Source organism: Argopecten irradians, chromosome 2 (genome assembly GCF_041381155.1).
Source record: "Argopecten irradians isolate NY chromosome 2, Ai_NY, whole genome shotgun sequence".
NCBI lineage: Eukaryota > Metazoa > Mollusca > Bivalvia > Pectinida > Pectinidae > Argopecten > Argopecten irradians.
In genome coordinates, this window is record NC_091135.1 from 6,222,855 (window position 1) to 6,245,656 (window position 22,802).

The window sequence follows — 22,802 nt, forward strand, 5'->3', positions numbered from 1 at the left end:
TTGCACCCTTTTTTAAGCCCCACCCCCATCAGCCACCAGTGTTGAGTCGGCCAGGACCATATGTGATATGATTAGTACAAATTGCTATCTCAGGCCAAGATAATTCTAATAACCAAGTTTTGACAAACTCTTTACCTATGACAAATTGAGCAAAAGCCATGCTACATAAATTGTGTTTGTCCCCTATATAAACTATAAGTAAACTTGACCCCTCCCCCAGGGGAAACGCGGAGACCCCAGGGTCATCATAATTCACAAATTGTCTTGTAAAGACCTTAGCGACCTTTCTATATTAAGAAAAGTATTTGATTCTACCGTTTTCCAGAATTTCAGAAGAAGATTTTGAAGTTTTAGCCTATTTGTGACCCCTTTGTACCCCACCCCTAAAGTCCCTGGGGTCGGCCAGGACCAAGTGTGGATATGATATGACATAAAATGCTTATCTCAGGCTAATAATTCTAACCAAGTTTTGAGTCGTTTCCAATGAAAATTGAGCTAAAACATGCTCATAAAATATGTGTTTTCCCTATATAAACTATAGTAAACTTGGACCCCTCTCCCCAGGGGCAAACGCGAGACGCCCAGGGTTCATATAATTCACAATTTTTGTAAAGGACCTTATGACCTTTCTATTTAAGAAAAGTATTTGATTCTAACCATGTTCCAGAATTACAGAAGAAGATTTTTGAAGTTTTAGCCTATTTTGTCCCCCTTTTGACCCCAGCCCCTAAAGTCCCTGGGGGTCAGTCCATAGAAAATTTGTTAATAGAGATTAAAATGGCCATGCTCATACTGATAATTCTGACCAAACATTTGACTCATTTCCTATTACAAAGACCAAATAATCCGCAAAAATGTGTTTTTTCCCACATAAAAACTATGTGTAAACTTAACCCCCTCCCCAGGGGAAACTAGAAAACCATGGTCATATAATTCACAATTTTTTGTAAAGGACCTTAAGACCTTTCTATCTTGAAGAGTATTTTGATTCTACCACATCTGTGGAGTAGAGAAGAAGATTTTGATGAAATTTTACTCAATTTTACCCCTTTTGGCCCCTCCCACAGCCCCCTGTGGGTGGTGGGGACCATATAAATCACAATTTTGATTGGCCTTATGCCTAAGAAGCTTTGTGCAAAATTTCATTGAAATTGCTTCAGCAGTTTTGGAGAAGAAGACAAAAATGTAAATTGTTTACGGACATACGACGGATAGAATACTTCGTCTCAGGTGACCTAATAAAAACAAAACAGTTTTATATTAGGCATCTATAGAACTTGCCTGCAAAATTCAGGCAAGTAAACTTATTTCTTCGTAATTCTGCAACAACTTTGCGAAACAAGCATGTAAAATTCAGCATGTAAACAGCATGTATACAGTATGTAAACAGCATGTAAAAACTCTCCACCATATACACCAATAATTTGTATTTTCCTGGCTTAGATGGATCCATATATACCAGGTATGAAGTTCTGGAGTCTCACGTCATGGTAATGGACATCCTTTAATCCAGGGGTTATGGTTATATTTATGTCAGAGCAAAACTGAAGGAAGTTCAGGAGAGAAAAAATGGCCAATCACAGGCCTGCAGAGACAGTGATGCCCAACTTCAAAACCCCAGTCAACCACAGTATACCGTTATTCAATTATTTTGATATACATCAAAGGACTAAACTACCTATCTCATCACACACTGCCTTCAGTTTTGCTATGAAAAATACCAGAAGTGGATGTAACGATTGTGATAGTAACCCCTAGATTATCATGAATGGGTAATGATGAGAGATCTAGCCAATGTTATTGCATCAGAAGTCAAAATGAAGCTTACAATGACCTTGTTATGACACAACACACTGATAACTGGACTCATAAACCTTTGAGTTTATCAAACAGAAAAGAAATACTTTAGGGATAATCACATGCGCTTAGCATGGGATTAAATCAATTTTTGATTATAAATGTACCTCTTTAGGGGTCTTGTGGGCAGCACAAAGGAAGATCCATTGCTCCGTGGCTGTCATCTGCGTACAGGTCTCTGGATTACATTCATTCTGTAAAAACGCCATTTTTTGTTAATGAAGACAATTTTGCTCAACATCATTAGACAATTAAGGCAATTGTTTCCTTGACCCATATCTTATTTACAATCAGCACCCCACAGACATAAACTACCGTATTCACCGTAATTAGCGCCCCTCCCCCTATACGTGCCCCTCCCCTTTTCTGGAAATATAAACGCCCCCTTTCCATGGATTTAACGACGTTTTACAACATGTGATGCCTCTAACATCAGCATTGTATCCTATATTGCATAAACTTTCGAGTATTTTACAAGTGAATCACAACATAATAATATGTCTCAAAGGATAGAAGGCATTTGCATGTATACTGGAACAGATTAATGTACCATGAGCACAGAAAGAATATAGATTCAAAATATTCCTGACTTTTTTCGTCCACAGCTTAAATTTTGTTTCATTAATAATCTCCCCCCTTAAGCTTTGTTACAATTATTTAAGTGCCCTGGACGCTAATTACGGTGAATACTTCTTAGGATTAACCCTTTCACCCCTATGTAACTTTATTAGACTCTACCATCAATTGATCTGGATGAGTAACTTATAGCCTACATGGTGAAAGGGTTAAGTGTTATATTATGTGTAATTTAACCAATTTTACTTAAATGATCTATGCACAAGTTCATGAATAGGTAAAAACAAAGATTATTATCTTTGTGACTTACATTTAACTGTAGTTTGACTGCCAAACCATTCAGCTCCATACAAAACTGTCTGTAAAATACAATATATTCATATTAAACAAAATATAAATAAATTTCAGCATTGCCATACAGATTTCCCAGTACATATTATCTTAAAAGAAATCACATGTGCCACATTTTTTTAAATTCTAATGACACCTATATCTAAAATGTGTTTAAAAACAAAACAAAAAAACAAAAAAAACCAACAACCATGTGGGTGAAATATAATAAGGTCCAGAAATTAATTGATCACTTTAATTGCATGCTATCTGCTGACTCAACCCCTCCTGGCAAATTCAAGTAAAAGTCAAAATATTAAATAACAAACTGTTTATAAATTGCTTCAATCATACTGAATACTATTTTGCCTATCGTAATAGCACTAAATTTTGATGTCGATTATCACAGCCATTAATGCACATTGGACTGTTCTAATCAGTGTTGTACCATTTGTCAATTATAATCGACATCTAATCACACATGAATGTATATGTTCATTGATAAAGATTTATTACCGTATTCTCCGTAATGAGCGCCCCTCAGGCTTCCCCCCTATGTTTAATGATGAAATCTCAATAGATTCCCAACACTAGTTCTATAATTACCTGAGATGTTCGTATTTCCATACTCCTTCATCCTGTCCTTCTGGGGGAGTCAAGATTTCCTCAACATTGGTAAAGTCTTTTCTTATTGCCTGTTGTATAAACTGCAGAAAAATCGTTTTCATCATTACAAAAATAAAGTTATTAGATCTTAATTATACAAAGAAAAAGAAATATTATTTTGAAATATAGCATATTTTTGGATAATTGCGAATGTATTATCAATATTATATTTATTTGTATAGGAGGTGGCAGCTGCTATGCAACTTAGAATCTAAATAAGCTTCAGTCGATTCACTCCCCCCTCCCCTCCCTCCAACCGATGAGTGAACAAAAGGGAGTATGTAGCTCTGATAGCAAAATTTGATTGCAACTTGTAGTTTCTTCCTCCAAAACGATTCAATTACACAGAATCATAATAAGCAATAATTAGAAGTCAAAGTCGTATCAATACCTGTTGTACAGCAAGAGTACTATCCATTTCTTCAAAGGATTCATCACTCCAGCTGCACCAGTTCTGTAACGTATAAAGCACAATATACAATGTAGCTATTTGCTTGAATTCTTGAAACTTTGGTAGGAGGCCTAGAGTTTGACGGATTCCAATTATATACCGTATTCAACCCAATCAGCACCCCTCCCCATTTTTTGAGGCCTTCATTTCAATTATCCAGGCATAAATAAAGACTAAAAACTGTATAGATTTGCAATAATTTCGTCTTATTAGCACTTTTTCAATTTTTTAAACGCCCTGGGCGCTTATTGGGTCGAATACGGTATACTGTACATCAACATTTTGTCTCTTGCTTAATCAAATGCCATATTTGAGAGTGCAAAACAATTTTTGGTGTACCTACATCTATGTATATATCAAGTTCCAAATCAGATTTCTTTGAAATATTATATATTTATTACCTGGTATTTACTGTTCATGAATTAAAATACAGAGTTTGCGCTGCATGGGTGCTCCACATATACAAAATGTAGTGGCTCCTACAATGTACTCAGATAAAATGAGGTTCCCCTATAGGGAATAATGACTGTCAGATATAAGTGCAAACCCTGTAAATACATATTTTGTAAGTTTGGTTTTAGCACCAAATCAAATCTTTTTCTGCATGTGATATCATTCAACCTTTTCTCCCATAATACTCATGATCAGTTATTACGATATTACCGTTCTTGACCAAATAAGCACCCATGTCCCTACTAGCATATCCCTCGATCCCTTTCGAGACCACAGTTTCAATTGCCCGGACATAAATAAAGACTAAAACTTTAAAATATGTATAGGGTTAAAATTTGCTTTGCAATAATTTTATGCCAAATAAAAAAATATTCTTGTTTCCAGTTTTTTATTTTTTCTCTTCATCCCAGTTTCTCCCTGTGTCGAATAACTGCAATAGACTTTATTCAACCTTATATAAGCCATGGATTTGCTTCCCAGTGGATTATTAGTGTCCTTAAATTTTACAGAAGTTTGTACCAAAATTCCTGATTTTGTGCAAAACCAAACAAAATTTTGGTTGTTTATTTGTTTGTTTGAGGACAAAACTGAGTAAAAGTATTTGAGAAGGCACTGATTTTATATAGGGTCGGTCGGGTACGGTTACCAGAAACACAGCATTTTTTTGTATGTCCTTATTATAAGCACCTGTTCATTTTTTCAATTTTTTAAATGCCCTGGGCGCTTGTTGGGTCGAACACGGTATATTGAAACAAGTCCATGCACATAAACTTGAACTGGGCCTTGGTGGGCAAGGGATATAAAAAAGTGATAGGATTCACGTAAAAACCCCTAGATTGAGGGTGTATATATGTATATATATATTTCATTGCAATTGTAATGTGTACAATGTACATTTGTTGTACATGGATCAATATGTAACATGTAATCAGATACTCATAGATATAATAATACTTCGCTGATGTAATTATGTATGTTGTACATACAATGTATTAGATAGAGCTTGAGATGTATGATAAGATTATTGTGTAAATCAATAGACCACTTAAAGGCAAATGGATTATGGATCACATACAATTAGTAATTTTAAATTACAATAGCTATCATAAATTTCCGATATTTCCTTAATATCATTAAAGGGACAATTCAATCTAAGACAACATTAAAATTTGTACATGTATCTGGGAAAAAACCGTTCTTATGGAAATTAGATCAGTCGGTTTTACTGTGATATGCTCGAAAAGCCCATGGTGGTGAATTGTGTGTGAAGCTTTCAGACTCGCTCGCTGTCCGCCATTACACATTGTGGTCGAACATCTTGTATGCCGAACCCTGTCCCTTGCTCGTAGAGTAATGCAACTTTTGTCTAGAACTGCTCAAATCGCTCTGACAGTAATGGTTTACCTTATTAGATGAATTGTCTTGCCTTAGAATCATTTTATTACCTCCTCAGTGGTTATGTAATTCATTTGTTTAACGTGCATGACTTTGGCTCGGGAATTGGTACAGAGTACATTCTGTACCTGCTTAATCGTATTGATCAACGATTTGTAGTTACAACGGTATCAATTAAAATACTTAAAAATAACATGGAATTTGTCAATATCTTGAGTTAAATGTTTCATAAGAAATGTAGAACAATACATTTATGCCATATTTTGCTTCTTGGTTATGTAAAAGAATTAGCCCGAGTGAATTGTCCCTTTAACACATGCATGTACGCAGTACTAGTTAAAGATATAGTCTATAAGGATTTTCTAAATACTCATGGTTAAACCATTATTAAAACTTGAATTTCTTATCAAAGGGGAACATACATGTATAACCATTGGGAAGACAGTAATTGATTTCGTACAGCTGAAAGTTGAAACTGTTAAAAAACCAATAACTAAATGGGGATTTCTGACTAAATGAGAATTTTCTGTCTTTTCGTGATCAGTGATTAAAAAAATTGTTTCCTTGAAACTGTTCACTTCAATGGGTAATCTAACTCAATTGTTGGTATATGTCTTTCATAGCTCAATTATAAATATCAGCCATCAGCTTATAGGTTCTAGTGCTAATCAAAAGTTTTCAAAGGTCTAACATGTACAGTTAGGCTCTGAAGGGGAAAACCGGAAGCGACAAACAACAGTAAGTACAGATCCCACTGACATAGCCTAGATCATACAACCCAATTGCAATAAACCATTGGATCGATAAACATCGTATCTCTAACAGAATGCTGGATATATATTGAGGTATTAATGATAAAATAACGGGGACGATATATTGCCTCTGTTTTGGTTCCTGGCCTGTTTCGGCGGAGAACCGCTGTGCTCCCGTCGGCCATTTTCATCTTCATTTCACAGTGCCCTCTTCAACACCAAGGGAGATAAGTCTAATTTTTATCAACCACTAAAACTATTTTAATATTTTTAGGTCCTTCTTATAAAGTGACTCTACGGGGAATACTAAGTATAGGTTTTGACTAGTTAAATATTTTTTTTTTTATAATTTTCTTTTTATTCAGGTTGTTCATCATTGCAATTTACAAATTATCATAACTATCAACTCGTTAACTCTCACTCTTATATATACAAGAAATTCACTTACCCATCTGATTCACACAATAGGTATTACATTAACAAGTAGGACCATATACCCATCTGTACAAACTCATGCATGCATGCACACCTACTTTCATACACCTACAAGATGCTTTGTTATATAAATTTTATTCTTGTAAATCTATAAGGAAAGGACCAAGAAAAATGCCATAGGGAGAATGTTCAGTAAATTGCAATGTTTTAGAAGAAAGAGAAATTAGATAAAGATCAAAGAAATTTAAGAAAATGAAATAGAAAAAAAAAAAAGAAAAAAAAAAAAGCAGAGAGGTTAGAAGAAGGGAAAGATAGTTGATGATAAGATGGTAGCGACTAGAAACAAAAAATGGAAACTGAAGAACAGATTTCAATATCTAGTATATGATAAGACGGTAGCGACTAGAAACAAAAAAATGGAAACGGAAGAACAGATATCAATATCTAGTATAAATACTTCGGCTTTTGTGGAGGGCTTTATAAAGAAATTGAATTATGAATAAATCAAACTTGTAGCATAAACAAAGGGGCATAACTACTAGAAAAGGACCAAGAAAAATGCCATAGGGAGAATGTTCAGTAAATTGCAATGTTTTAGAAGAAAGAGAAATTAGATAAAGATCAAAGAAATTTAAGAAAATGAAATAGAAAAAAAAAAAGAAAAAGAAAAAAGCAGAGAGGTTAGAAGAAGGGAAAGAAAGTTGATGATAAGATGGTAGCGACTAGAAACAAAAAAATGGAAACGGAAGAACAGATATCAATATCTAGTATAAATACTTCGGCTTTTGTGGAGGGCTTTATAAAGAAATTGAATTATGAATAAATCAAACTTGTAGCATAAACAAAGGGGCATAACTGCTATAAAGAAAGAATACGTGGTAAAAGAAAAAAATATAACTATGAAATGCACAGTTTTAATATACATGTATCACAAATTAATAAGTGAATCCCATTTTTTTCCATTCTTTATCCAATTTACTCTTATTATTTTCGTCCTTACCATAGGCAATATATTTTTGAATTGTATAGTTGTCTTAGTTAAATAATTTTTTATGATCATTTATTTGAACTATATTTTCTACTTTGGTTGAGCGCTCGCCCCTGTGAGGAAGGCTCTGGGTTCTGTCCCCTGACCGAGACACACCAAAGTCTATAAATGTGGTAGTTTCTGCTCCTGCTTAGCGCTCAGCATAACGGGAGTGGGACGACTGGTTTGCTCGTTGTCAGTATAATGTGACCGGGTGGGGTGTGTTGCCTGGTGTCTTCGGCGGCATGCTTCAGTGATATAGCACTATAAAAAGGACAACAGTTCCACTATACAAGAAGACACAACACGAATATACCGCAGTCTCCCAAAAAACGCACCTCGCACAACATACGCGCAACACATTGCATACATGGGAGGCCGTCCTTACATGACCATAGCTGTTAAAAAGACGTTAATTAATCAAACAAACAAACAAAAATTGATATGTCAAAAATAATTAATGTACCAGTAATTATAATGTGTTAAGTTTCCATAACATTTAAACAGAACAATACTTGTCAGATGTAGTTTGCTTCCTTTATAGGCGGGATTTTGCTCTCTTTTTTTATTTTGGCTTGAAAGATCGTAGGACTCTGTTGTTTGTTATAAAAGAACTCAAGTGAAAACAATATTTATTTACATTTCATTCAAAATGAAATGAAAGCTATCTGCTACGATGATATAATGATGACAATCTTGTTTTATATCATCGCATTGCCCAGGTCTCGGGATCGTGGACCCTGCTTTCATGGAGACCTTTTCTTTTTTTGCTATTATTATCGTTTATATTTATTTTGAACGATTGCGGAATATTGTAAAAATAGCCTTTAAATGGATCGGTCTATAATTTGTACTCCGATTCTGCCCGATTCTGTCCGATCCTGCCCGATTCTGCCCGATCCTGCCCGATCCTGTAAATCGTCTTTGACCCGGAAGTGGATTCCTCGGATGTTTATGACATGAAAATCCTCAAAATCTGCGTCCTTTGATCTAGACGTCATGGGAACTTTGGGATTCCTTGGGTAAATACATAAACATCTCAAGGTCTGATGCACCTGGGTATTCTACAGTACACATAAACAATAGCTAACGTGACGCTACCCAAATTGGAACACTTTTTGATGATATTTGTGAAAAATTTCTAACGTGTGCATAAATCTAGATTTTTCTCTTAACTTTCCACAAATAGATGCCTTTAGTTTTCATTTCATGATTTGTTTACTTGTCAGCAGTGCATATATTTTGAAATAGAGAGCTTGAAGCATGCCCGGTCTAACTAGCCCCATGTGTAACAGGAGCGTAGTCACGTTCGTCTGTCGCTATGAATACTAGTAGGTAGTATTTAGTGTCACTACTATGTGTACGTTGCACCCAGGTTCAATGACGTTCAACCCGGGGTTCCGTAGGAATATAGCGTGGTCAGAGAGTAAACAACACATGATTGTGATACAGGGTATTTTATTGCACCCGCAGATGCTTAAATATCAACAATCAACATAACAAGTGTAAAGTTAACAACAACAAAGTATAACGTTACACATGGACATAGAAGGACCCTACCGCTGGTTTCAACTTACAGAACTATATACTACACAACTACTAGCCTAATTTATAAAGGGACACAGATCCCCCAACCCCACAGACACCAATAAAGAGACAGACACGAGAGAAGGAGAGCAGAGAATGAGCCTACCAGCAGGTCAGTGCTAATGTAGACTGAAGTTACACGAATGAATGAATGAAGAGTTTTACGTACCGTGACGCTAAATATAACGTTTTGGGGCACGAGTAATAGTTACACGGACTACAGCGGGTTTATATAGCGATTACACAATGGGACAAATTTAGCCAATAAGATACCTTGTTACAAATTGAATGAAAGTAAAGGAAGTAAAGGAAGTAACTTTCCCCACCACTCTTTGTAGAATCGGGGGTCCCCCAGGGCTCTGTTCTCGGCCCAAGTTTGTTTTTATATTACATCAATGATATGCCACTTAACCTCTCATCTTCAGTTAGATTGTTCGCCGATGACACTATCTCATACATTGTACATAACCATTACATCGAAAAAAGATTTAGAAACACTCCAAAATGATCTAGATAAACTAGCTGACTGGGAAAAAAGGTGGAAAATGGAATTCCACCCCCAGAAATGTAATGTTCTTTCGATTACCAAGACTAAACATTCAATCAAACATAATTATCATCTTCATGGTCACTGTTTGGAACACACTGATAAGGCAAAATATCTGGGCGTAACAATCCAACACGACTTCAAATGGGACTCCCACATCAGCAACATCACATGCACAGCCAATAAGACCCTTGGCTTTATTAGACGAAATCTCAAAATTAATTCAAAAAAGATTAAAGAACAAGCATACAAATCCTTAGTACGTCCCACACTTGAATATGCCTGTACAGTGTGGGACCCATACCAGAAGGGAGACATTAATAAGCTAGAAATGGTCCAACGCAGAGCTGCTCGATATGTCACTAACAGATTCCATAACACCTCAAGCGTTAGTGACATGCTTGAACACCTAGAGTGGCCTAGCTTATCGGCTAGAAGGAAAAACGCACGGCTTACTATGCTTTTCAAAATCACTCACGGCATAGTAGCTATTAATAAAGACCAATACTTGACCTCACAGTTACGCCCTACCAGACACTCCCATACACTTGCATACCAAATACATTACTGTAGAACTGATTCTCGCAAACACTCCTTCTTTCCCCGCACTATCCAAGACTGGAACTCTCTTCCGCAAGATCTTGTAATCTCAAAGTCACTTGACTCCTTCAAAACTCGTCTTTCATCTCTAAATTAATTATTTTCTTCTCTTCCCCTGTTCATAGCCACACCTTCAACAATATCGACATGATCTTCAATATGATGAAGTAGGTCGATTATTTGGTAGATGTAGATGTAGATGTAACTAAATTGAGATACCCGGATGACAACAGGAAACCAGCGGCAATAAACAATACGGAAATATAACACCAGCAATTAGGCATTACAAAACAGATGACATAATATTATTTATATTAAACAAAACCACTTTCACACACAACCGGCTGGTCATACAATTTACAAATATCAATCCTTTCACACATGTTTCAGCAGGTTCGAGTCCCCAAAATGTACTCCAACTTAGAGATATAGCACGACGAGACACTTTTGGAACATTACGTCGTGTCTAACGTCAGCAAAATAACGTCCGATAAAAAAACGGCTGACCAGTCGACTCTCATTTTATGGGAGTACACAAAATGGAACACCTCCTAAATATAGTTTGATTAAAAAATGTATATACATCATAAAAAATGTTGGAATTCGCTTAAGGAAAGTTTAAACATTACTTTCGCTTTTAAATACAGATAATAAGCAACTGGAAAGAAAATTACATCATAAAATTGTCAAAGTTACTATTCAGCACCTTATTTTTTGTTCAGGGCAGTTACTGGTAGTTTATATTGAAAAAGGAAAATTCTGTTTCACATATTTTAAAAGTGTTCCATGCATTTTGGGTAGCGTCACGTTATGTTTCTAACGATACTTACATTGTTCCTATGTGTACTTAGCTTCTGTTTATGTGTACTGTAGAATATCCTGTAGCACTCCTGGATGAAGGACTTTGGCCTTCATTCAAAGTCACAGTTGTCAAAAAAGATAAAATCTTTAAACAATTTGTCAATAACTAAGAGGCCTAGAGACCTGCTATTTATATATATACTACCAACTAAACTGCAAATGTTTAGGTGCTAAAACTAGATGGGATAGAATTTTTATCTTAGAGAGCTTTCGACCCTTCTGGTGTATAAAAGTACTATGAAGAATAAGATTTTTACCATTTACACATAAGTTATGCAGTTGTAAAAAAAAAAAAAATGCAGTTGTATTTCAAAACAAAAATGATGATGATATTTTGCATTCATTACACACACACATGTACATTGTATCGCTATGCCTCTGTAATGATTTGAAGCAAAGTTAACCTTTATAGACATACCAATCCAGAAAATTAAATTCTAGTGACCGTTATCCATTGCTGTAAAAACATATCCTGCATCTATTCATGCATGTACAAAGTGTATTGTCGTACATACATGTATTACACTGGTACATATATACCTGTTTCATTATATTAGCATCTAATTAATTAAAACAATTTACTTTTCTGTTTCAGTTCTTCTGAAAGTACCTGGGTTTAGCTATAAGACATGCTGAATGTGTGATTTCACAATGTACAATTTAGCCTTAATGCCCCATGGATTCTAATTCTATTTTGTAATTAACTGTTTATGATAGATATGGCTTCAGGCACCGGATTCCTAACATATGAACATGAACGTTTTAATCCGGTCACTGAAACATCAGCTTATCAAACATCAAATAGACCAACACCATCACCTACCATCTCCGTTTCTAATGACAGTACAGGTATTGATTTGTTTCTACCAAGTAGAATCAGTGATGATGACTTTAGTACTCATAAATCTATTCATAATCACTATGAAGATTCAAGTCGCAACTCCCCGATTCAGGAACACACAAGCTTGCAATCGGATGACCTTGAAACTGACTCATGTTTTGACCTTCAACAAGAAAATACAAATATGGATGACCTTGAGACTGATGGTCCTAATTATTATGACCCACCTGAGCTACTCTCGTTACAAGTTTCAATGTCTTCTGGTCAGGAAAATGCGTCCATTTCCAGCATTCCAGTATCGTCAAGCAATGACAACTATCATTTGTGTATGGATTCAAATTATGGTAAGAAATCTGATTGTGATGTAGAAACAGATACTGATTATGTTCAGCAGGATAAAAGTGAAGAAACAACTGTGAAAGCATTGGGACCTGATGTGTTGTATGATCATTGGCCACAGGAAAATGGATGTGCCTTCCGAACCAAGGCTGTGGACGTGGACAGACGACGTCATACGAAAAAAATGTAAGTCATTTGTATGATAAAATCATCAATATTAATGTCGTGTCTAAATTTTGTACTTTTTAGATACTATCAAAGATGGATAAAGTATAATTACGTTATATTTTGTATGTCAAAAATTTGCAATACTTCCCATAATTCGAAAGTATAGTAATTCAGTTATAAGAATACAGTATTTGACCCAATAAGCAACCAATATAATTGATAAAAATAAGAGAGTATGTAATTAAGACCCAATCTTGGAGGTCGGATTATCCTTTTTCATCATTATTGCAAAAAGAAAGACATAATTGATTTGCAAATGAAACCAAATAAAGAAACCATTGTTTTTTCATATTTTCAATCTGCATTTAATTCGAGATATAGTTAAATTGAGACTTCAAATAACAGAGCAAAACATGTACAGTATTGGGTCGAATGCGGTACGCTGTATATGCATTAATTTATTTACCCATTTTTAGTACATTTCATAGTATTTGATATCCCCACTTTATTCTTGATATTCATTTTATACATGTTATTAAAAAATTAAGATACCATTGGAATCTTGTTTTTCTAAGATTTGAATGAAATTTGTCTTTACTTCCAGGGGTAATGAAAAGATATCTAAAACGTATGAAGATTTCGTTTCCTTGGAATACAGACATGACCATTTGTACAGAGGGCGGTGTTTAATTGTCAGTAATTCAGAATTTCGAGACAAATATAATCGACCAAGAAGATCTGGATCATTGAGAGATGCAAACACCCTGAAGAAACAAATAAAGGCCATGGGGTTTCATCCTATCAGAACCAAAGACGGATCAGAAGAAATGATTCATCAGAATTTGTCACGAAACGATCTGCTGGAGATATTGTCTGATGGTTTGTATACTGCTATAGAGATAACAGGGGTAGGGATGGGGGTGCTTATTATGTCTTTTATTTACCAGGTACATATACTCTAATAATTGAGGGACCGCTGTGGCCGAGTGGTTAAGATAACCCGACATATTACCACAAGCCCTTCACCTCTGGGATGCAGGTTCGAATCCCATGTGGGGCAGTTGCCAGGTACTGACCGCTGGGTTTGTGATTTTTTTCTCCAGGTATACTCTGGCTTTCCTTCACCAAAAAACCTGGTACGTCTGTTCATGACCCTGGTTGTTAATAGGACATTAAAGTAATAGAACCAAGCCAATAATTGATTCAGATTGTGTTTTGAGGTGGATTGTAATGTTGATGTTTATACATGTATTTACATTCACCAGCTGCCTCTTCTACTTACACCATATAAACTAACCAAGGCAAAGTGAAATCTATGGGAGTATAACTGACACCCAATGTGACCATTATGACGTCACTAATTAATGTTGACATGCATGGTTGAGTCAACTGATCACTGTCAAAAGAGTTGTTCCATCTTGTAGATGGATCCTCGTTGCTAAACGGTTTTCTTGGTTTAACTAAACAATGCAAAATGCAAAAAACCCTAAAATGAGTGAAAAAGGTAAATATAAGTATTAAACTATCTTCCTATGGCATCTCCATGTATGGTCTATATAGTTGCCAGAGCTTTGCAGACAATCATTTCATTAGCGCGCATTATGAAGATTGTCTGCAAAGCTCTGGCGTCTATATAGACCATAGATGCCATGCATAGGAAGACAGTTTAATACTTAAATATACAGCAGGCCCTACATACCCTGTATAACATACATAACAGTTTCATTAGGTAGATACAAGCTACTGCTGTGAATATGTTACCAAAGACTTTTTGTTTACACACATCAATAATGAATAAAAAATGAACTAGTCGAAACGGCCAGGAATCGCCAACATTGACGGTCTGGCTGATCACAAAAAAAGAAGAAAGTTGTACTTAGAATATATGCAGCTAAACTAGATTTTCAATTTTGATTTTCAGTCACAGATTCGTCGCTGAATGACCACTCGGACTATGATTGCTTTATGTGTGTGATCCTCTCCTATGGAATGCCCGGTGCTGTAGTTTGTCCTGGCGAGACAGAGGATGCCTTCCTGGAGACGACCTCCATTTTAGAATATTTCTCATCTGGAAAATGTCCGTCCCTAGCAATGAAACCAAAACTTTTCTTCATACAGGTATGTGAAAATACTCACTACCAGCATTTAATGTCAAAAGTTTATGAGATTGATTGACAAGTTATCATTTCTGTTCCGTATTATCAGTCAGTTACAGTGTGACATGTTGTGAATTGATTTAAATGTGACTTCCTGAAACAGTAATAATAGCTGATATCAGGGCCCATTTTCATCAACATTCCTTAGCTTTAAAGATGCTCCACCGCTGACAAAGGATATTTTTTCACTATCAAAAACAGCAGCAGACGATATAGTATTTTTTTCAGTTACAAAAGTTACTTACTTTACACCATTACTATCGTTGAAAAGTTTGAGCTTCTAATTTTACTTCAAGTTAAGAATATTAAAAATAATTAATTGCATCCCGAAAAAATTGCACTATATCCTATATGGAATAATTTACTTAATGCGCCTGCACCAAAGGCAAAATAAACTTATTTTATATCATTTTTCTTGTTGATTAGACAAATATATACACAATTAAACACCAATTATTGTTCAAATGATGAATATCATTTATGCTCTGTCGGCGGTGGAGCATCTTTAAGGAATTCTTCAACTTCAAATTCTCCATAGGAAAGCATTACAAGAGTTAGGGAAACCTTAACTTAAGTTTTTCACTTAACTTGTTTAATGCTTTTAATTTCTTTCCTATGGAGAATTTTAAGTTAAGAAATCTGTGGGAGCGTTGATAAAACTGGGTCATGGACTAGGTCTCAGACTGGTATGGGGTGTGATATCAAAATTGTCATCTAATAATCACTAATTATCACCAAGGTCATGAGGAGCTCGAATAATAAATATTTGACTGTACATTGTCTTTAATCTCATATCGATACAATCCTAATCCTATTGCTTAGCTACAGACCTACATATATGCATCAAAATTTGAATTTAATGGATTTTTTATTTTAAAAACTAGGGCTGTGTATGATATGCTGTTCAGTGTTCACCAATATCAAATTCATTTATCTTAGAAATTGCAATGTCTTTCAATTACATTATTGTATCGCATAACGCATAATGTTCTTTGTATTGAGTAGAAGGAAATAGAAAATTAACTTTAAAAAGGTGTATAAACAATTTCTTTACCATTGCAATTTGACAACAATTGATGGATATGCTATTGTGCATTTACATTTATCATTTATGTAATTAATACAAATCAGAATTCTTGATTTGTAACTTTTTTGAGGCTTAAGTCTCAGTACTTTCAGTACTTTGATTTATTTTAAAAACTAGGGCTGTGTACCTTTTGAAATGACTGAAGACAATGCAATGGCATCCACTCCAGCTCCTAAAGAGAAGTGTTCTATGGTGAAGACTATTGTCCCATCAATGGCAGATTGTTTAGTACAGTTTTCGGGTGTAAGTGGTAGGTATCTCCCAAATTCTGTCGGGTACATCAGTTTTAGTGCCTTTTTCTCTAGTTTAAAAAGACCAAAGTGGGCATAGGGCCATTTTAATTGAGAATTTCACAAAGTAGCTACATGTAATGAGATTTGAAAGTATGCTGTATTTCACTTTTTATCACTTCCTGGTCTTCCATGTAAATCTGAAATATGAATTGTGAAATTTGGCTGCCAAGTGGAGAAACAATATAATTACATAAAATAACAACTTAATTTCATTTGGAATATAGCGATGAAATTACAAAACGAAAATGTATTTCAGATTTAGAATATGAATATGCCATGAGCCATTCATAATATTATCATTGATCAACTTCTTCTCATTGACCAAAAGCTTAGGCTACTGATATAAGGTCTAGCCTGTAGCATCCTGGGAGGAAGGACTACTAAGTTTGTTCAAATGACCTTAGGTTTGAAACAAATATTTGTGATAAGACAACTATGGAATTTTGACCTTTCTAAAAACCAAATTAAGCATTGACATTTGTATTCTGTATTTGTTAATTACAGAATTATCTGCCCTTACCGGTAGGTATTGATTGAGATTTCATGTGTTTGAGAACTTACATAAATTAGTACTTTGTGGAGAAAATGACTTGAATTTTGCACACAAAATATTGATGTCACAATGGAGAACTACCTGCAAGGGAGATAATTCTGTAATATGCAAAGGCAGTTACTTGAAGAGAGATCTTACAGATGTTCACTCTTATTTATTTATGTTGCAGGATGTTATGGCTGGGGGAGAAATAGCAATCGAGGTTTATCTTATTTTGTGCAAGCCTTGTGTAGAAGCTTCAACAAGTTTTGTGTGTTGAAACTTGAACAGGGCCAGAGGTCACAGGAAATGACCTCCCTCCTGCTCACCACCAACCGGACATTCATGGATATCCTGGAGGATGATGATGTGGACATTAGTGAATTGTTTTGTTTGCCAACAGTATTTTCTACACTAACAAAACATATGCATTTCTATCCTAAACCACCAACAAACCATCTGGAAACTGGATAAAGTTATCTCAATCTAATTAAAATTATACTTGTAATTTCACTCCACTATGATGCTCTACGATATGCTCCAATACAAGATCTGAAAACTCTTCATTTGGGGTCACCTCAGGCCTAGAATGGGAACATCTTGGGATGTTCTATTAGACGTTTATACTGCCAAGAGAATACTTAAGCACTGATGTCACTATTTTTTAATTTTATCGGGGTATGAAAAAAAAAAATGTTTGCAAACTGTGTGATTCGCACAAAAGTTTGCAAACAATTTTTTTTTCATAACCTGATAAAATTAAAAAATAGTGACATCAATACTTATAATTAATTTTATACTCTATTTGATAAAATGAAGTACATTTTGTATGTTTAAATGTAACATTATAGTGGTTTTTCAAGGGATTCTTTTTTCCGAATCAATACGCAACGTCAATGTCGCTATTGTGACGTCACGATAATGTCGGGGTTTCGCGCCATTCTCGGATTTTTTTATTCATACAAAAAAAATATTGGCCAATCAGAAAGCCAGATTTTGTATGAAAACAAAGAAAAATTAATTATAACACACTGAAGAATTTTTAGACGACACACTGATTGGCTTACCATAGAGGTCATGCTGAGGTGACCCCGAACAGAGAGTTGTTAGATCTTGTATTTCAGTGTATCATTGAGCATCATACGAACAGAAGAATAACAAGTTTAATTTTAATTAGATTGTAGTAATCTTTAATAAAGGGGAAAGTTATCTAATAAATAAGGTTAATGCTACATAGAAATGTTAAAGTTACCTAAACAGGTTAAAGTTACTCAGAGATAAACAGAATTTACTTGGAATAAAAGTTAAAGTTACTCAGAGATAAACAGAAGTTACTTGGTATAAAAGTTGAAGTTACTCAGAGATAAACAGAAGTTACTTGGTATAAAAGTTGAAGTTACTCAGAGATAAACAGAAGTTACTTGGTATAAAAGTTGAAGTTCCTCAGAGATAAACAGAAGTTACTTGGTATAAAAGTTGAAGTTACTCAGAGATAAACAGAAGTTACTTGGTATAAAAGTTGAAGTTACTCAGAGATAAACAGAAGTTACTTGGTATAAAAGTTGAAGTTACACAGAGATAAACAGAAGTTACTTGGTATAAAAGTTGAAGTTACTCAGAGATAAACAGAAGTTACTTGGTATAAAAGTTGAAGTTACACAGAGATAAACAGAAGTTACTTGGTATAAAAGTTGAAGTTACTCAGAGATAAACAGAAGTTACTTGGTATAAAAGTTGAAGTTACACTAAACAGAAATTACACTGAAAAAAAAATTCTGTAAAAGTAGTTTTTGGTAAAGTCTTGTACCTAGAAACAGGTTAAAGTAACTTGATGGTAAAGGTATTCCAGTTACCTAAAACTCGCTAAAGTTACCAAGTAACGATGGTTAAAAATGGCTAGAAACATGCCACTGTTATATACATTTAGCAATAAATGTTAAATATTGTTTATTGTTAATAAGTAATGTAACTAAATAGCAAAAGTTTAATGAACATCGTAACAAAGTTTACAAAGTAAACTATGGTAAGGTAATTAAAACAAAAATTAAATGTACTTCGTAACAAAGTGTAATAACATATTAAACAAGGTTAAAGTTGCTAAGCAACAAGGTTAACCTTGTCACAAAGTTCAATTGCATATTAAATCAGGTTAAAGTTCCTAAGCAACAAAGGTTAAATGTACGGTGTAACAAAGTTTAATCGCATACAAGGTAGCAAAGCAACAAATTGATAAGCAATAACATTGTAGTAGCAAATGTAAAAGTTATCTCGTGAGGCAACTTATATGCTAGAATGAAAATTAAAAATTGTCAAGGTCGAAGTTCTGTTGAAGCTTGATAAAGCAAATGAGATTTGTGTTAGTCTTATAAAATTCTAGATTCTTATTCTCGCTTGCCTACAAATAAGGATCTGATAACATTCCATCATGAGTTTATGTTTCGGAGCCCTTTTTCAATTAGCTAGCCCTCGGTACCTATTGAAGGAGGTCTTTTAGTGAATGAAATATCGCAGTGGGATAATGCTACACTGTTATTGAATACACCAGCAGGATATCTCGCCCGTATTATGAAACTACATTCTGCATTGGATGTGCTATATTCATATAACTCCAGTGACAGACATTTTTATTTATGGATACGAGTAAATAAGAGAAAATGAGGATTGAGTGTGCCATGATATTCGTTCCTTTATATATGTGTGATTTATCAGGGCATCAATGAAGTATAACTGTACTATAAGACTGTGATATAATACTAGATAGACTGGGTTTGTGCAATAGTGATCATGATAAGATGGAGACGTAGCTGCAAAAACGCTGATATTGATGTAGTAGTTCATTGACATATACATTGTAACGTAAACTGTACTGTTAGTTAAATTTCGTGAGGAGAAATTTTCGCGATTTTCTCTTTTGTTGCAAGCGCATAGTACAGAACGTTGTACAGAACATTCACCAAAAGACAATATATTGGATGTACAACAAGGAAGTCAAGAGTGTACAGTGAAAACAAAATGTACAGAACATTCATCAAAAGACAATATATTGGATGTACAAGAAGGAAGTCAAGAGTGTACAGTGAAAACATAATGTACAGAACATTCACCAAAAGACAATATATTGGATGTACAACAAGGGAGCAAAGAGTGTACAGTGAAAACAAAATGTACAGAACATTCATCAAAAGACAATATATTGGATGTACAACAAGGGAGTAAAGAGTGTACAGTGAAAACAAAATGTACAGAACATTCATCAAAAGACAATATATTGGATGTACAACAAGGGACTAAAGAGTGTACAGTGAAAACAAAATGTACAAAACATTCATCAAAAGACAATATATTGGATGTACAACAAGGGAGTAAAGAGTGTACAGTGAAAACAAAATGTACAGAACATTCATCAAAAGACAATATATTGGATGTACAACAAGGGACTAAAGAGTGTACAGTGAAAACAAAATGTACAAAACATTCATCAAAAGACAATATATTGGATGTACAACAAGGGAGTAAAGAGTGAACAGTGAAAACAAAATGTACAGAACATTCATCAAAAGACAATATATTGGATGTACAACAACGGAACAAAGAGTACAGTGAAAACAAAATGTACAGAACATTCATCAAAAGACAATATATTGGATGTACAACAACGGAACAAAGAGTACAGTGAAAACAAAATGTACAAAACATTCACCAAAAGACAATATATTGGATGTACAACAAGGGAGCAAAGAGTGAACAGTGAAAACAAAATGTACAAAACATTCACCAAAAGACAATATATTGGATGTACAACAAGGGACTAAAGAGTGTACAGTGAAAACAAAATGTACAAAACATTCATCAAAAGACAATATATTGGATGTACAACAAGGGACTAAAGAGTGAACAGTGAAAACAAAATGTACAAAACATTCACCAAAAGACAATATATTGGATGTACAACAAGGGACTAAAGAGTGTACAGTGAAAACAAAATGTACAAAACATTCATCAAAAGACAATATATTGGATGTACAACAAGGGACTAAAGAGTGTACAGTGAAAACAAAATGTACAAAACATTCATCAAAAGACAATATATTGGATGTACAACAACGGAACAAAGAGTACAGTGAAAACAAAATGTACAGAACATTCATCAAAAGACAATATATTGGATGTACAACAACGGAACAAAGAGTACAGTGAAAACAAAATGTACAAAACATTCACCAAAAGACAATATATTGGATGTACAACAAGGGAGCAAAGAGTGTACAGTGAAAACAAAATGTACAGAACATTCATCAAAAGACAATATATTGGATGTATAACAAGGGAGCAAAGAGTGTACAGTGAAAAAAAAATGTACAGAACATTCATCAAAAGACAATATATTGGATGTGAAAACAAAATGTACAGAACATTCATCAAAAGACAATATATTGGATGTACAACAAGGGAGTAAAGAGTGAACAGTGAAAACAAAATGTACAGAACATTCATCAAAAGACAATATATTGGATATGAAAACAAAATGTACAGAACATTCATCAAAAGACATATATTGGATGTACAACAAGGGAGCAAAGAGTGAACAGTGAAAACATAATGTACAGAACATTCACCAAAAGACAATATATTGGATGTACAACAAAGGAGGGAAAGAGTGTACAGTGCAAACATAATGTACAGAACATTCACCAAAAGACAATATATTGGATGTACAACAAGGGAGCAAAGAGTGTACAGTGAAAACATAATGTACAGAACATTCATCAAAAGACAATATATTGGATGTACAACAACGGAGTAAAGAGTGTACAGTGAAAACAAAATGTACAGAACATTCACCAAAAGACAATATATTGGATGTATAACAAAGGAACAAATAGTGTACAGTACAGAATAAAGAGTGTTACTTCTCATATGATATGCCGCAAAGCCAGTAATTTTTGCTATGGTTAGTAATAGAAGTGAGTAATTGAACATATATATTTATACACTGGTAATATTTCTTCACGTCTATTTGACGTCTATTCTTCACGTGAAGGTCCTTTTTAAAGTTATTTGTTGCATTTTCACATGGATTTCATGTGCTTTTTGACTCGGTTCATGTGAAATTCATGTGAAGAAATATTGCCTGTGATATTGAATGTCCCACTTTTGTGCCTTTACGCTCATATATCAAATAGTCTATTTTTTTGCAAGAGTATTATTTTCCGCGATATCGATTTGCTTCATGAAATTCTGGGTTATTGTAAAACATATGTTATCTGGATGTCCAAAATATTGAACTTCAAGCGTTTATTATGACGTCATTATCATTGTGACGTCACAATTGTCGTGCCAGCAATCACTGCAGACGGCTGTTCCATCTATGACGATAACGAATGATTATTTCATTATAGATGCAAAATTCCTTGGGATTTCATCATAAAGTTGTAACCAAATGTAAATATAAGCATTGAACGTTTTTCAAAGACAAATATATACGGATACTAGTAATACAACAGCTGTGATATAATAGATAGACTGGGTTTGTGCAATTAATGGTGATACAAGGGAGACGAAGCCGTAGAAACGATTATATTGATGTAGTAGCGTTTAGGCATAAACGTATACTCGGGTAAAACACAATAAAGGGCTCTTTTAAAACTATCCAATGTTATACAGTCATACCAGCTTCAATTACTAAGTTAATTCAATTTGTTAACCATTTTCAACAAATGTGAATAGCACTGTAACTGTGTTCCAAATTTCATGAGAATTGCTTTGATAGTTTTTGAGTTATACAAAGAGGAAATGCTGAAAATGACCCATTTTTCGACGTTATGCTGTTGCACTTAAAAAAACCTGTT

The 22,802-nt window shown here is 34.4% G+C and overlaps 2 protein-coding genes across 3 annotated transcripts; one reads left to right on the forward strand and one right to left on the reverse strand.

Moving 5' to 3' along the window:
- Positions 1-1,937: 1,937 nt before the first annotated feature.
- Positions 1,938-6,710, reverse strand: LOC138314256 (MOB-like protein phocein). The gene is made up of 5 exons (XM_069254502.1): positions 6,609-6,710; positions 3,821-3,883; positions 3,370-3,470; positions 2,744-2,792; positions 1,938-2,051 (listed from the first exon to the last, which is right to left on the reverse strand). The coding sequence occupies exons 1-5, from the start codon at positions 6,675-6,677 to the stop codon at positions 1,953-1,955; spliced, it is 381 nt and encodes a 126-aa protein (XP_069110603.1). The 5' UTR covers positions 6,678-6,710; the 3' UTR covers positions 1,938-1,952.
- Positions 6,711-8,870: 2,160 nt separating this feature from the next.
- Positions 8,871-21,886, forward strand: LOC138314257 (caspase-7-like). Of its 2 annotated transcripts, XM_069254504.1 has the most exons (7): positions 8,902-8,964; positions 9,416-9,641; positions 12,133-12,903; positions 13,490-13,764; positions 14,807-15,003; positions 16,246-16,378; positions 17,144-21,886. In XM_069254504.1, the coding sequence occupies exons 3-7, from the start codon at positions 12,248-12,250 to the stop codon at positions 17,425-17,427; spliced, it is 1,545 nt and encodes a 514-aa protein (XP_069110605.1). In that variant the 5' UTR covers positions 8,902-8,964; positions 9,416-9,641; positions 12,133-12,247; the 3' UTR covers positions 17,428-21,886. The 2 variants fall into 2 exon arrangements, with proteins under 2 accessions (XP_069110604.1, XP_069110605.1); XM_069254503.1 differs by lacking the exon at positions 9,416-9,641 and having other exon boundaries at positions 8,871-8,964.
- The last annotated feature ends 916 nt before the right edge of the window (positions 21,887-22,802 follow it).

What these genes read in the sequence shown, in the direction of transcription:
- LOC138314257 (XM_069254503.1), top strand. Translation starts at nt 12,248, where the DNA reads ATGATAGATATGGCTTCAGGCACCGGATTCCTAACATATGAACATGAA. An exon ending in GCTGGAGATATTGTCTGATG is followed by an intron (nt 13,765 to 14,806) that starts GTTTGTATACTG and finishes TTTGATTTTCAG; the next exon opens with TCACAGATTCGTCGCTGAAT. An exon ending in CAAAACTTTTCTTCATACAG is followed by an intron (nt 15,004 to 16,245) that starts GTATGTGAAAAT and finishes TTTAAAAACTAG; the next exon opens with GGCTGTGTACCTTTTGAAAT.
- LOC138314256 (XM_069254502.1), bottom strand. Translation starts at nt 6,677, where the DNA reads ATGAAGATGAAAATGGCCGACGGGAGCACAGCGGTTCTCCGCCGAAAC. An exon ending in GTACTCTTGCTGTACAACAG is followed by an intron (nt 3,471 to 3,820) that starts GTATTGATACGA and finishes ATTTTTCTGCAG; the next exon opens with TTTATACAACAGGCAATAAG. An exon ending in TGGAAATACGAACATCTCAG is followed by an intron (nt 2,793 to 3,369) that starts GTAATTATAGAA and finishes TGTATTTTACAG; the next exon opens with ACAGTTTTGTATGGAGCTGA.